This window comes from Mustelus asterias, chromosome 24 (assembly GCF_964213995.1).
Source record: "Mustelus asterias chromosome 24, sMusAst1.hap1.1, whole genome shotgun sequence".
Taxonomy (NCBI): Eukaryota; Metazoa; Chordata; class Chondrichthyes; order Carcharhiniformes; family Triakidae; genus Mustelus; species Mustelus asterias.
This window is the reverse complement of record NC_135824.1, coordinates 9,811,841-9,824,754: the sequence shown is the minus strand read 5'-3', so window position 1 is coordinate 9,824,754 and position 12,914 is coordinate 9,811,841. Positions and strand designations below refer to the sequence as shown.

The window sequence follows — 12,914 nt, the reverse complement described above, 5'->3', positions numbered from 1 at the left end:
CGGGTACCTAGCACTGTGAGGCAACAGTGCTAACCACTGTGCCACTCATGTCAGGTAGCACTCATACAGACCACGAGCAAAAGAAGACTTCATCCCACCTAACTGGACCACTCATATTCAGGCTGAAATATTAGCACGCTAACCCGCCGAACTACCCGGTCCCATGAAACGGTTCCCTGTTGGTGTACATTGAACAGCCACATGTATCAGTATATTAAACAGGATCATCTGAGGGGGTGGTCACCACAGGCCTCGATGGGGGTCGCATGCTCAGCGTTATGAGCCATGGCCAACAGCAGAGCCAGTGCATCTTTTTGGTAATGATGTGGAGATGCCGGCATTGGACTGGGGTGGGCACAGTAAGAAGTCTCACAACACCAGGTTAAAGTCCAACAAGTTTATATTTGGAATCACGAGCTTTCAGAGCTCTACTCCTTCATCACGTGGGGATAATGGTAAGAGAGCCAGCATCTCGAGGGACAGCGACTGCTTACCCACGGAGGATTCTTCAGAAAGAGGGCTTGTGATTTCTTTAAGAGATGAGGGAGGCAACAGGAATGGATTCTTTTCCCTAGTCAAATTACTCATTGTAATTGAAAATGGGAGGCTCCTACAAGCATCTGGAGAGTAAAGGGCAAGACTTTGAAGCCTGAAGAAGTGAGGTGAGGACCCGCTCTGTGGCAGAGTCCCTTCCCTAGATTTGGATGACCAGTAAATCCTTTTGGTGCAATCGGTTAGAGAGGACATTGGGAGAATTCCCTGCGATTCTCTTGTTAACGTCAGGAGAACTTTCATGTCCACTTGAACATGGACAGGGCTTTAGTACAAGTCTCTTCCAAAGGATAGTACCTTGCATGTGTCTTAAGTCCATTATCTTCTGGCTGAGATGTTAACACTGACTGCATTCGACCCCATTGGATTACTGCAAATGGTGCTTTGATAATTCTCGAGCTTCAATGGTGAAAGGCCAGTCCACCCATCATGGGATAGGCTCACTGAACTAAAATGTTCCCATTGATGTACCCTTACTGAAGAAAGAGACATGAGATAACAGTCAGGAGGTTGGTTGAATGTGGTCCCTTGAAAAGTTCAAGGACAATGTCACCAAAAGCAGTCATAACACTATTTTAATAGTCTGAACCGTCGAATGGTTTCAAGAAGGAGATATATATATTTCTAATTTAAAAAAGGGATATGGGGAAGAGGTGGGGAGGTGGATTTGGGAGCAGGGAGAGATCAGCCAGGATCTGATTGAATGGCGGAGCAGGCTCGAAGGACTGAATTTACCTACTTCTGTTCCTAATTGCTATGTTCCTGATTGGTGCTAGTTTATGGTTTGATGGGGGTGGTGAGGGGGTTTGCTCCCCCCGAAAATCGCAACACTTTACAAAATTAGCATAAAGTAACAGTGGAAGAAACTCTGTGGCAGGCTTAAAAATTAGGATCCCCAGAACTTACCCGGAAAATCCAACTGCAGGGAATGATCAACAAGGGAGAGAAGAGCCACCACAACAGGTTACTGCAAAATTTAAAGTGCGCAACATTCAACAATGACAAGACTTCCGATGGTTTCTAATCTTCCCCCATCTCAGCCTCATGGGGTAGGTGGACAGGACAACTTCTGTAAATACGTGGCAACTAGCTATGTGAAACCATTTGGAGTGTACAGAGAGCACAACTATGTCCAGTCACAGAAAGCACAGATGGTAGAGTGGATGCTTTAGGTTATAAGGACAGTGGTTAGCAGCTGTGCATATCCTGTGAGTCCAGAAGAGGTGTGGAGAGCCCGTCACATCAGAACTTGCTCCCGGGTCTCAGGGAGTCGGAGGCCAAGCAGGGCACCTCCTACTAACGCAATGGAAGCCAGCAGGACAGGAACCACCTTAGTTATCTCCACAAATGAGGCAAATATTGATATACCCAGTATTGCAGCAAACTTGGACAGTCCATTGAGAATACCAAATGCAGTTGCCCTGTGGAAAGAAAGAAAGAAATTGAGGCCCACTACTAATGATAGCAGACTATATTCTACAGGCAACATTCTCAATTACCAAGGAGGCTGCACATGCGGGCATGTGACATGGTGACGATTTTTGGTGTAACAACTTTCAGTTCAAAGCAGTGAAGATGCAAGAAAGGAGGTTTCTGGGGAGTAAAGGCCATAGCTTCCTTAATAAACTAGAAAATGGTTATGCTTGGGAGAGGTCAAGTGGCACCGTGGTTAACACCGCTGCCTCACAGCTCCAGGGACCTGGGTTCAATTCTCGGTAGGGTTACTAAGGTAAAAAGGTCAAACATAGAAAATAAAAGCAGGAGGAGGCCCTTCGAGCCTGCTCCATCATCCATTTTGATCATGGCTGATCATCAAATTCAATATCCTGATCCCACCTTTGCCCCCATATCCCTTCATCCCTTTAGCTCCAAGAACGATATAAAACTATCAGACAACAACAATCTGCATTCATGTAGCATCTTTAACACAGTGAAACATCCCAAGACACTTCACAGGTATGTCATCAAACAAAATTTGACAGTCACCCAAGGCCGGAATTGAACCCGGGTCCCTGGTGCTGTGAGGCAGCAGTGCTAACCACAGTGCCATCGTCCCCTCACCTTGCTGAGCAGAAAATTGACAAAATAGAATATGTTTCCCTCACGGGGAGATTTTGGTTTGCTACACCGGGGTGCCCCAGATAGGCCAACGCGCACGCTAGTGTCCCACCTTTTATCCGTGGAGTAGAGTTCCACTGTGATCACATCCAGCGCATTCCATGCTGCGATGCTGACCCCACAGAACAGACACTGCATTCCAATCATGGCTGATTCACTATTGCCGAAAAACAGGAAGAAGCAGGTGATGGTCGACAGCAGCATGGATCCACCTGCAAGGCAAAATTAAACAAAATAACCGCATAACAACACTCACTTCCCTGCAACGGTGATCATCGCATGCAGCACTTTGATGTTCAATCACCTCTGAAATTATAATTTCACTGATTGTGATTTGATTTATTATTGTCATATGTATTAGTATACAGTGAAAAGTATTGTTTCTTGCGTGCAATATAAAGCATACTGTACATAGAGAAGGAAAGGTGAGAGTGCGGAATGTAGTGTTACAGTCATAGCTAGGGTGTAGAGAAAGATCAACTTAATATGAGGTTGGTCCATTCAAAAGTCTGATGGCAGCAGGGAAGAAGCCGTTCTTCAGTCGGTTGGTATGTGATCTCAGACTTTTGTATCTTTTTCCTGACAGAAGAAGGTGGAAGAGAGAATGTCCGGGGTGCGTGGGGTCCTTAATTATACTGGCTGATTTTCCGAGGCAGCGGGAAGTGTAGACAGAGTCAATGGATGGGAGGCTGGTTTGCGTGATGGACTGGGCTTCGTTCACAACCCATTTTAGTTTATTGCTCTCTTGGTCAGAGCAGGAGCCATACCAAGCTGTGATACAACCAGAAAGAATGCTTTCTATGGTGCATCTGTAGAAGTTGTTAAAAGTTGCAGCAGATATGCTGAATTTCCTTAACCTCCTGAGAACGTGGAGGTGTTGGTGGGCTTTCTTAACTATAGCATCGGTGTGGAGGGACAGGACAGGTTGTTGGTGATCTGGACACCTAGAAATCTGAAGCTCTTGACCATTTCCATTTCATCCTTGTTGATGTAGACAGAGGCATGTCCTCCACTACGCTTCCTGAAGTCGAAGACTATCTCCTTGATGTCCACTTTTTAAAATATAGCTTTAAACTTTGTAATATCTTCATGCCTGTACTAAGCATGACCAATGACTCCATTTTCCTGCCTGCACCCCCATATTCCTTAAATCCCTGCGGGATGAAAACTATTCCTAACCTAGCCTTGAATATACTCAACCATGGAGCAACAATAACCCTCTGGGTTAGAGAATTCCAAAAATTCACATGCCATTTGGTGGAGGAATTCCTCCAGATCTCTCAGTCCTAAGTAATCAAGCCCCTAACCCAAGTCTGTAATTGTCCCCATTTTTTTGATCCTCAGCATGAAGAAGCAACCTCCCAGTGTCTACCTTGTCAAACCCCTTCTGAATCCTGTGTGTTTCAATTAAATCACCTCTCATTCTCATAAATTGAAGACAGCATATAGGCCCAAATAATTCCGCTGCTAATCGAATGAAACTTCGCTGTATTGTCTCTAATGCAAGTATCTGCTTCATTTGAGACAGAAACCAATATAATGCACGGTGCGGTCTCTCCAAAGCTCTATGCAATTGAAGCAAGATTTCTTTTTTCTGCAACAAAGGCCACCATGCCATTTGTTTTTCAAATTACTTCATCGGTGGGACGGCACGGTGGCACAGTGGTTAGCACCGCTGCCTCACAGCGCCAGGGACCCGGTTTTGATTCCCGGCTTGGGTCACCAACTGTGCGGAGCCTGCATGTTCTCCCCATGTCTGCGTGGGTTTCCTCCGGGTGCTCCGGTTTCCTCCCATAGTCCGAAAGGCATGCTGGTTAGGTGCACTGGCCGTGCTAAATTCTCCCTCAGTGTACCCGAACAGGACCTGGAGTGTGGCGACTAGAGGATTTTCACAGCAATTTCATTGCAGTGTTAATGTAAGCCTACTTGTGACACTAATAAATAAACGTTAAACTTCATTAGAGACAGAAAGCCAATACAATGCACTATGCAATTGTAGCAAGATTTCTTTTTTCTGTAACAAAGACCACTATGCCATTTGCTTTCCAAATTATTTCATAGATTAGGTACGGAGCAGCTTATCAATTTGCTTTTGACCTTGACAATAATGTTATGTAGCAGGTGGGTCTGCTGCAGTGCTGAACTGCTCCTATAAATATGCTATACAGCTGTGTTCTCTTTCCGCTTCTGGTTCACGCTGCGCCGCAAATAACCACAGGCACCGCCTGCCCTTTGCATGGTATAGGCCCAGTTTTATTTAGGTGCGAGCCCACCCCATGAACGTTGGCGCACTACTTGGCAATGGGAGGACATGGCAACTGAATCACATTCTGTCCCTATACGATGTTTATTAACATGCACGCTTCAGCAATCCTGGGCATTTGCTCTTTCTCTGACTCAGGACAGCAGGCTGCAATTATTCTTTGATTTTTCTTTTCTTTGTATCTTTCTCTTTAATTAGCTGTTTCCACTGGGTTCTCTAAGAGGATTAAGCAAATCACACACAATACAGAATATGGAAGGCTTTAGGTGCAGTGGTTCATGAAGAAACTTTAAGTACTTTGGGCGAGGGCATCAGATGCCATTGGAACTGTACCCCAGCATGGGTTGCCATAGCAGAGTTTTAATTTGATTTGATTTAATTTATTCATGTATTGATATACAGTGAAAAGTATTGTTTCTTGCACGCTATACGGACAAAGCATTTATAGAGTACATAGGGGAGAAGGAAAGGAGAGGGTGCAGAATATAGTGTTACAGTCATAGTTAGGGTATAGAGAAAGGTCAAGTTAATATAAGCTAGGTCCATTCAAAAGTCTGATGGCAGCAGGGAAGAAGCTATTCTTGAGTCGGTTGGTACGTGTTCTCAAATTTTTGTATCTTTTTCCCAATGGAAGAAGGTGAAAGAGAGAATGTCCAGGATGTGTGGTGTCCTTGATTATGCTGGCTGCTTTTCCGAGGCAGCGGGAAGTGTAGACAGAGTCAGTGGTCATTAGTCAACGGGAGGCTGGTTTGCGTGATGGACTGGGGTTACATTCACCACCTTGTGTAGTTTTTTTGCGGTCTTGGTCAGAGCAGGAGCCATAACAAGAAGGGCCCTTTGGCCCATCGTGTCTGAGCCAGCCTTCACGCTAATCCCATTTTCCAGCACTTGGTCCATAGCCTTGTACGCTTTGGCATTTCAAGTGTTCATCTAAATGCCACTGAAATGTTGGGAGGTTTCCTGCCTTTACCACCCTTTCAGGCAGTGATTTCCAGATTCTACCACCCTCTGGGTGAAAAGGTTTGTGTGTTTTCGGGGGTAGGGGGGGAGAACACAGGAGGGTTGAAGACCAAATGGAAGAGAAAATGTTCTCCAGGACTCCTGAACGTCAATTCTTGGTGGAGGAAAAGGTGCAAATAGTTAGCCAATGATAGTGAGGGGTGGCTGAGGGAGTCAAGAGGGAAAGCCAGTGGTGAAGATTAAAGGTTGAATACACTAAAACAGTGAGTTAATCAACATAAATGCCAGGATCTATTTAGAATCATAGAATTCTGCAGTGCAGAAGAGACCATTCAGCCCATCGAGTCTGCACCGACTCTCTGACGGTGCATGGTTACCCAGGCCCTCTCCCCCGCCCTATCCTTGTAACCACGCACATTTAGCATGGCTAATTCATCTAACCTACACATCTTTGGACACTAAGGGGCAATTTAGCATGGTCATTCCACCCAACCTTTGAACTGCGGGAGGAAACCGGAGCACCCGGAGGAAACCCACGCAGACACGGGAAGAACGTGCAAACTCCACACAGTCTCCCAAGGCCAGAATTGAACCCGTGTCCCTGTGAGGCAGCAGTGCTAACCACTGTGCCGTCCCATACCTTAGACCTTTAACATAACAGAAACTTGCACAGCTGCAAAGCTGCAATGTATAGACTTAAGTAGAAGGTGAATGTTTGCCCTTTGAATGAGAAATCCAACTAAATGACAAAACCCACAGTGGGGAACAGTGTCCAGGCTGTAAGTGTTTGAGTAGGATAGACAGTAATGCATTTCGGAGGCGAATAATGAAAACAAGAACATATCTGTTTTTTTAATGAATGACCCACTTTAGAAGTAGCCTTCTCAAAAATCATTATGTCTGAAAGCTTTTCAATTCTATTCCATTAGCAGGTTGTAATGGGGAAAGCAGATCTTGAGAGAACTTGCACCCCTCTTGAGTTTAATACAGTGAAGATGCAGAGGGCAGCTCTCCCTCACCATTGATTTGAACACCATGTGACAAAGCCTGTCTCAGGGGTTTACTGCTTTCTACATGTTAGCCACAATTGATTATAAAAGTGACAGGTCTGCCTTGACTGAAATTTCTCTCTGGCTTCAGATCTGTCGCGAGTTGAAGGAACGGAAAAATCTATCAGCTGATGGAACTTCATCATTCTTGCCTGAAGGCCATTCCATTACAACGGCAGGACCATAAAAAAGTGAATTTGCTCTTTAACCGGAGTACAAAGTATTGATTCTGAGTAGTGCAGCTGCCATTCCTTTCTCATTCATTCCCCTTCCTTAAATAATTTTTATCAGTTTAGCAAGATTTATCTATTTACTAAAAGAGCACTGTTAGCAAATTAGAATGGTAGCTCTTGCGAAGTGTGTCTACTTTGAAAGTTATTTTGTTCACAGCCGGCCCAGTGAATCCCCCCCTTCCTATTCCCACCTCCTCCTTACAATGTTAAAGTCATATCATAGAATCATCATCACAGAAGAGGCCACAAAAGAGGTTTGAATTAATTAAAGAGAGCCAGCAGAGATTTGTGAAAGTTAGGCTGTGTTTGACGCATCTAATTAAATTATTCATGAAATAACAGGAAGGTTGATGAAAGGAATGTGATGTATGTTGCCTATATTGCATTTGATTTGATTTATTATTGTCACATGTATTGGGATACAGTGTTTCTTGTGCGCCATACAGACAAAACATACCGTTCATAGTACACAGGGGAGAAGGAAAGGAGTGCAGAATATAGTGTTGCAATCATAGCTAGGGTGCAGAAAAAGATCAGCTTAATATAAGGTAGGTGCATTCAATAGTCTGATGGCAGCAGGGACGAAGCTGTTCTTGAGTCGGTTGGTATTTGATCTCAAGGAAGCTTTTGACAAGGTACCACATACAAGGCAGGCTAACACAATTGAGATTTATGGGCTAGGATGATCAGTGTCCGCTGGAATTAAGAAGAAAACTGATCTAAGGACCGAAACAGTGGGGGCAGGAGGCAGCACAGTGGCACAGTGGTTAGCACTGCTGCCTCACAGTGCCAGGGATCTGGGTTCAATTCCGGCATTGGGTGGCTCTCTGTGTGGAGTTTGCACATTCTCCCCGTGTCTGTGTGGGTTTCCTCCGGGTGCCCCGGTTTCCTCCCACAGTCCAAAGATGTGCAGGTCAGGTAGATTGGCCATGCTAAATTGCCCCTTAGAGTCAGGGGGACTAAAAGGGTAAATATGTGGGGTTACAGGGATAAGGTCTAGGTGGGGTTATTGTCAGTGCTGACTCAATGGGCCGATTGGCCTCCTTCTGTACTGCAGTAACTCTATGAAATAGTTGCTATTTTTAGACTGGAGGATGGTTGAAAGTGGTGTACAGCAGGAGTGAGTGCTAGAATCGCTGTTTTTTGTAACATATAAATGACTTGGATTTTGGAATACAGAGTAACATTTCAAACTTTGCGAATGATGCCAAGCTTGGAGGTGCAGCAAACAGTGAGGATGACTGCGACAGAACATAGATAGGCTGGCGACAAGTTCCAGTTGGCGTTTAATACAGAGAAACATAATTTGGTACATTTTATAGAAGGATTCTGGTGAGGCAATATACACTTTAGAGTACAGTTCTAAAGAATGTGCAGTGTCAGAGGAACCTGGGGTTTCATGTGCATAGATCTTTGAAGGTGGCAGGGCATATTAAGGGAGAGAGTCATCAGTAAAGTCTTGGGCTTCATATACAGAGGTATTGAATAATAAACAGGAAGTTATCATATATTCCCTATAATGCAGAAGGAGGCCATTCAGCCCATCAAGTTCGCTCTGACAACAATCCCACTCAGGGCCTATCCCCATAACCCCACGTATTTACCTTGCTAATCCACCGGCACTAAGGGGCAATTTAGCATAGCCAATCCATCTAACCTGCACATCTTCGGAGTGTGGGAGCAAACTCCACACAGTCACCCAGGGCCGTAATCGAACCCAGGTCCCTGGCGCTGTGAGGCAGAAGTGCTAACCACTGTGCCACCTTGCCGCCCGGACCAAACCTTATAATGTTCTAGCTGGGTCACAATTCAGAGTGCTTCTGGTCAACACACTTTACAAAGGATCTGGAGGTCCTTGAGAGGGTGCCAAAGAGATTTATCGGAATGCTTTCAGGGATGAAGGAATTTAGCTATAGGGTTATGTTGAAGAGGTTGGATTATTCTCCTGGGAGGAAGGAAAGTTGAGGGGAGATCTGAGGTGTGCATGACTATGACAGGTTTAGATAAGATAGACAAAGAAAAGTTGTTCCTATTAGTTGATGGCACAAGGACTAGGGGACAAAACTTTAAGGCTTTGGGCAAGTGACACTAGGAGGAATGCAAAGAAAAACCTTTTAATGTAGCGAGTAGTAATGGAGTGGAACTCGTTGCCCATGAGGGTGGTGGAAGTGGAGATGATGAATGATTTCAATAGGGAATTGGGTGGGAATTGGATGGGAAATAATCTTTACAGGCCTACAAAGTGGAATATTGGGACTGACTGGATTGCTCTAGAGAATTGACATGTACTCGATGGGCTAAATGGCCTCTTGCTGTGCCATAACAGCTCTACGACTATTCCTATATTTCTGTAATTGAAATGCATGTCCCAGGGTCATCTCCCATCTTTCACATAAGAACATAAGAAATAGGAGCAGGAGTAGGCCATCTAGCCCCTCGAGCCTGCCCCGCCATTCAATAAGATCATGGCTGATCTGACGTGGATCAGTACCACTTACCCGCCTGATCCCCATAACCCTTAATTCCCTTACCGATCAGGAATCCATCCATCCGCGCTTTAAACATATTCAGCGAGGTAGCCTCCACCACCTCAGTGGGCAGAGAATTCCAGAGATTCACCACCCTCTGGGAGAAGAAGTTCCTCCTCAACTCTGTGTTAAACCGACCCCCCTTTATTTTGAGGCTGTGTCCTCTAGTTTTAACTTCCTTACTAAGTGGAAAGAATCTCTCCGCCTCCACCCTATCCAGCCCCCGCATTATCTTATAAGTCTCCATAAGATCCCCCCTCATCCTTCTAAACTCCAACGAGTACAAACCCAATCTCCTCAGCCTCTCCTCATAATCCAAACCCCTCATCTCCGGTATCAACCTGGTGAACCTTCTCTGCACTCCCTCCAATGCCAATATATCCTTCCTCATATAAGGGGACCAATACTGCACACAGTATTCCAGCTGCGGCCTCACCAATGCCCTGTACAGGTGCATCAAGACATCCCTGCTTTTACATTCTATCCCCTTCGCAATATAGGCCAACATCCCATTTGCCTTCTTGATCACCTGTTGTACCTGCAGACTGGGCTTTTGCGTCTCATGCACAAGGACCCCCAGGTCCCTTTGCACGGTAGCATGTTTTAATTTGTTTCCATTGAGATAGTAATCCCATTTGTTATTATTTCCTCCAAAGTGTATAACCTCGCATTTCTCAACGTTATACTCCATTTGCCATATCCTCGCCCACTCACTCAGCCTGTCCAAATCTCTCTGCAGATCTTCTCCGTCCTCCACACGATTCACTTTTCCACTTATCTTTGTGTCGTCTGCAAACTTCGTTACCCTACACTCCGTCCCCTCCTCCAGATCATCTATATAAATGGTAAATAGTTGCGGCCCGAGTACCGATCCCTGCGGCACGCCACTAGTTACCTTCCTCCAACCGGAAAAACACCCATTTATTCCGACTCTTTGCTTCCTGTCGGATAGCCAGTCCCCAATCCAATTTAACACACTACCCCCAACTCCGTGTGCCCTAATCTTCTTCAGTAGCCTTTTATGGGGCACCTTATCAAACGCCTTTTGGAAATCCAAAAACACCGCATCCACCGGTTCTCCTCCATCAACCGCCCTAGTCACATCTTCATAAAAATCCAACATGTTCGTCAAGCACGACTTTCCCCTCATGAATCCATGCTGCGTCTGATTGATCGAACCATTTCTATCCAGATGCCCTGCTATCTCCTCTTTAATAATGGATTCCAGCATTTTCCCTACTACAGACGTTAAGCTGACCGGCCTATAGTTACCCGCCTTTTGTCTCCTTCCTTTTTTAAACAGCGGCGTAACATTAGCCATTTTCCAATCAACCGGCACTACCCCAGAATGCAACGAGTTTTGATAAATAATCACTAACGCATCCACTATTACCTCTGACATTTCTTTCAATACCCTGGGATGCATTCCATCCGGACCCGGGGACTTATCCACCTTCAGTCCCATTAGTCTACCCAGCACTGCCTCTCTGGTAACATTAATTGTATTAAGTATTTCTCCTGCTGCCAACCCTCTATCGTTAATATTTGGCAAACTATTTGTGTCCTCCACCGTGAAGACCGACACAAAAAACTTATTTAAAGACTCAGCCATATCCTCATTTCCCACTATTAACTCCCCCCTCTCGTCCTCCAAGGGTCCAACATTCACTCTAGCCACTCTATTCCTTTTTATATATTTATAAAAACTTTTACTATCATTTTTTATATTAATTGCTAGCCTAGCTTCATAGTCTATCCTTCCTTTCTTTATCGCTTTCTTAGTCTCTCTTTGTTGTTTCTTAAATTTTTCCCAATCACTTGTTTCTCCACTATTTTTGGCCACTCTGTACGCAGCTGTTTTTATTTTAATACTCTCCTTTATTTCCTTCGTTATCCACGGCTGGTTCTCCCTTTTCTTACAATCCTTGTTTTTTGCTGGAATATATTTTTGCTGAGAACTGAAAAGGATCTCCTTAAAAATCCTCCACTGTTCCTCAGCTATCCTACCTGCCAGCCTGCTCTCCCAGTCTACCTTAGCCAATTCATCCCTCATCCTATCATATTTCCCTCTGTTATCACATGGTGAGCAACAAATCAGCTAATGTCCCAGATTTCTTTCAGCTCCCCTATCCACATGATAAAAGATTGATTTTTTTAATGAGATTGTCAATGAATACTCACCGATCATCTTAATCCTTCCAATCTTGTCCATGAACAGCGCAGACACAATGTTTCCCGGCAATACAGCCAAGGACCCCAGGAAACTGACCAAGTAAGTTAGAAATGCAGTTTCCGCATCATCGCTGAAGTCAATCTGGCAGCCTTCCTTGTTGTGGAGGAACGTGCTATTTATCAACCTGCTATGAGCGAATCTTGTCTTGAACAGATCTGAAAAAGAAACAAGATTTCACTGTGTTGGCATGTGAAATCCACTCAGGGATGCCCTTCCAGAATGAGGGTGCAGGTACCTTGTGTGGTGAACCACTGTTACTACATGTATGTGCCTGGACACACCCATGCTGCGCCTGGCCCGAGACTCCTCCCTTTCCACCTGAGACCCCTCCCTTTCCACCCAGAGTGGGGTATAAAGGTGATGGTCCCTCCTCCTTGCCTCAGTCCAGACCAGGTCAGCTACAAGGGTGTGCTCCTTTTCTCTGTGAATAAAAGCCTATTAGTTTTCCCTCACTCTCAGAAGTCTTTGCATCGTAATTGATAGTGCATCACCTTGTCACGAATATCTAGTTCACGGTTCATGTTAAGATTTTAGGTGTAATTTTTTGGTTCTGGGAAGATTGAAATTTAACTGTAGAAAATGGGATAAATGCTACAAAAGCAGCTTGGAGTCTATTACACTTGGGGGGTTTGGACCATGTTGGTTTAAGGAAATAACAGCTGGAAGAGATGGAGCCACTAAACTGTAGGTGGACTTATTTCACTGGAGAAAGTGTAAGGCAGGGATAATTGGGTTGGAGGTCAGTGTGAGGATAGGCCAGAGCAAGATATGTGATCATGGGGATGAGTGAATCTTATGAAGGTTCTCTGTTTTCAATGTATCTGTGTGTTTCCTGGAAGCGAGTGTTCTGCAGCAGGGAAGAGACCATACTGAAATAGTGTTGCTGTTAGCAGGCTCCAGGCAGTTAGAGCTCAGAGAAGCTCTGGGAGCTGTTTGGTGCAGTTATGATGAGGAGTTGCGGCATTGGACTGGGGTAGG

The 12,914-nt window shown here is 44.9% G+C and overlaps 1 protein-coding gene across 2 annotated transcripts in view; it reads right to left on the bottom strand.

Moving 5' to 3' along the window:
- Window positions 1-1,789: 1,789 nt before the first annotated feature.
- The window catches only part of LOC144511039 (synaptic vesicle glycoprotein 2B-like), a 56,988-nt gene continuing 45,863 nt past the window's right edge, over window positions 1,790-12,914 (bottom strand). The window contains exons 10-12 of one of the 2 annotated variants that reach the window (XM_078241009.1): window positions 11,885-12,091; window positions 2,723-2,882; window positions 1,790-1,973 (exon numbers count right to left, since the gene is read on the bottom strand). In XM_078241009.1, coding sequence (XP_078097135.1) covers window positions 1,790-1,973; window positions 2,723-2,882; window positions 11,885-12,091 — 551 coding nt within the window. The remainder of the gene's footprint in view (window positions 1,974-2,722; window positions 2,883-11,884; window positions 12,092-12,914) is intronic. The other variant, XM_078241010.1, reaches the window with a different exon arrangement.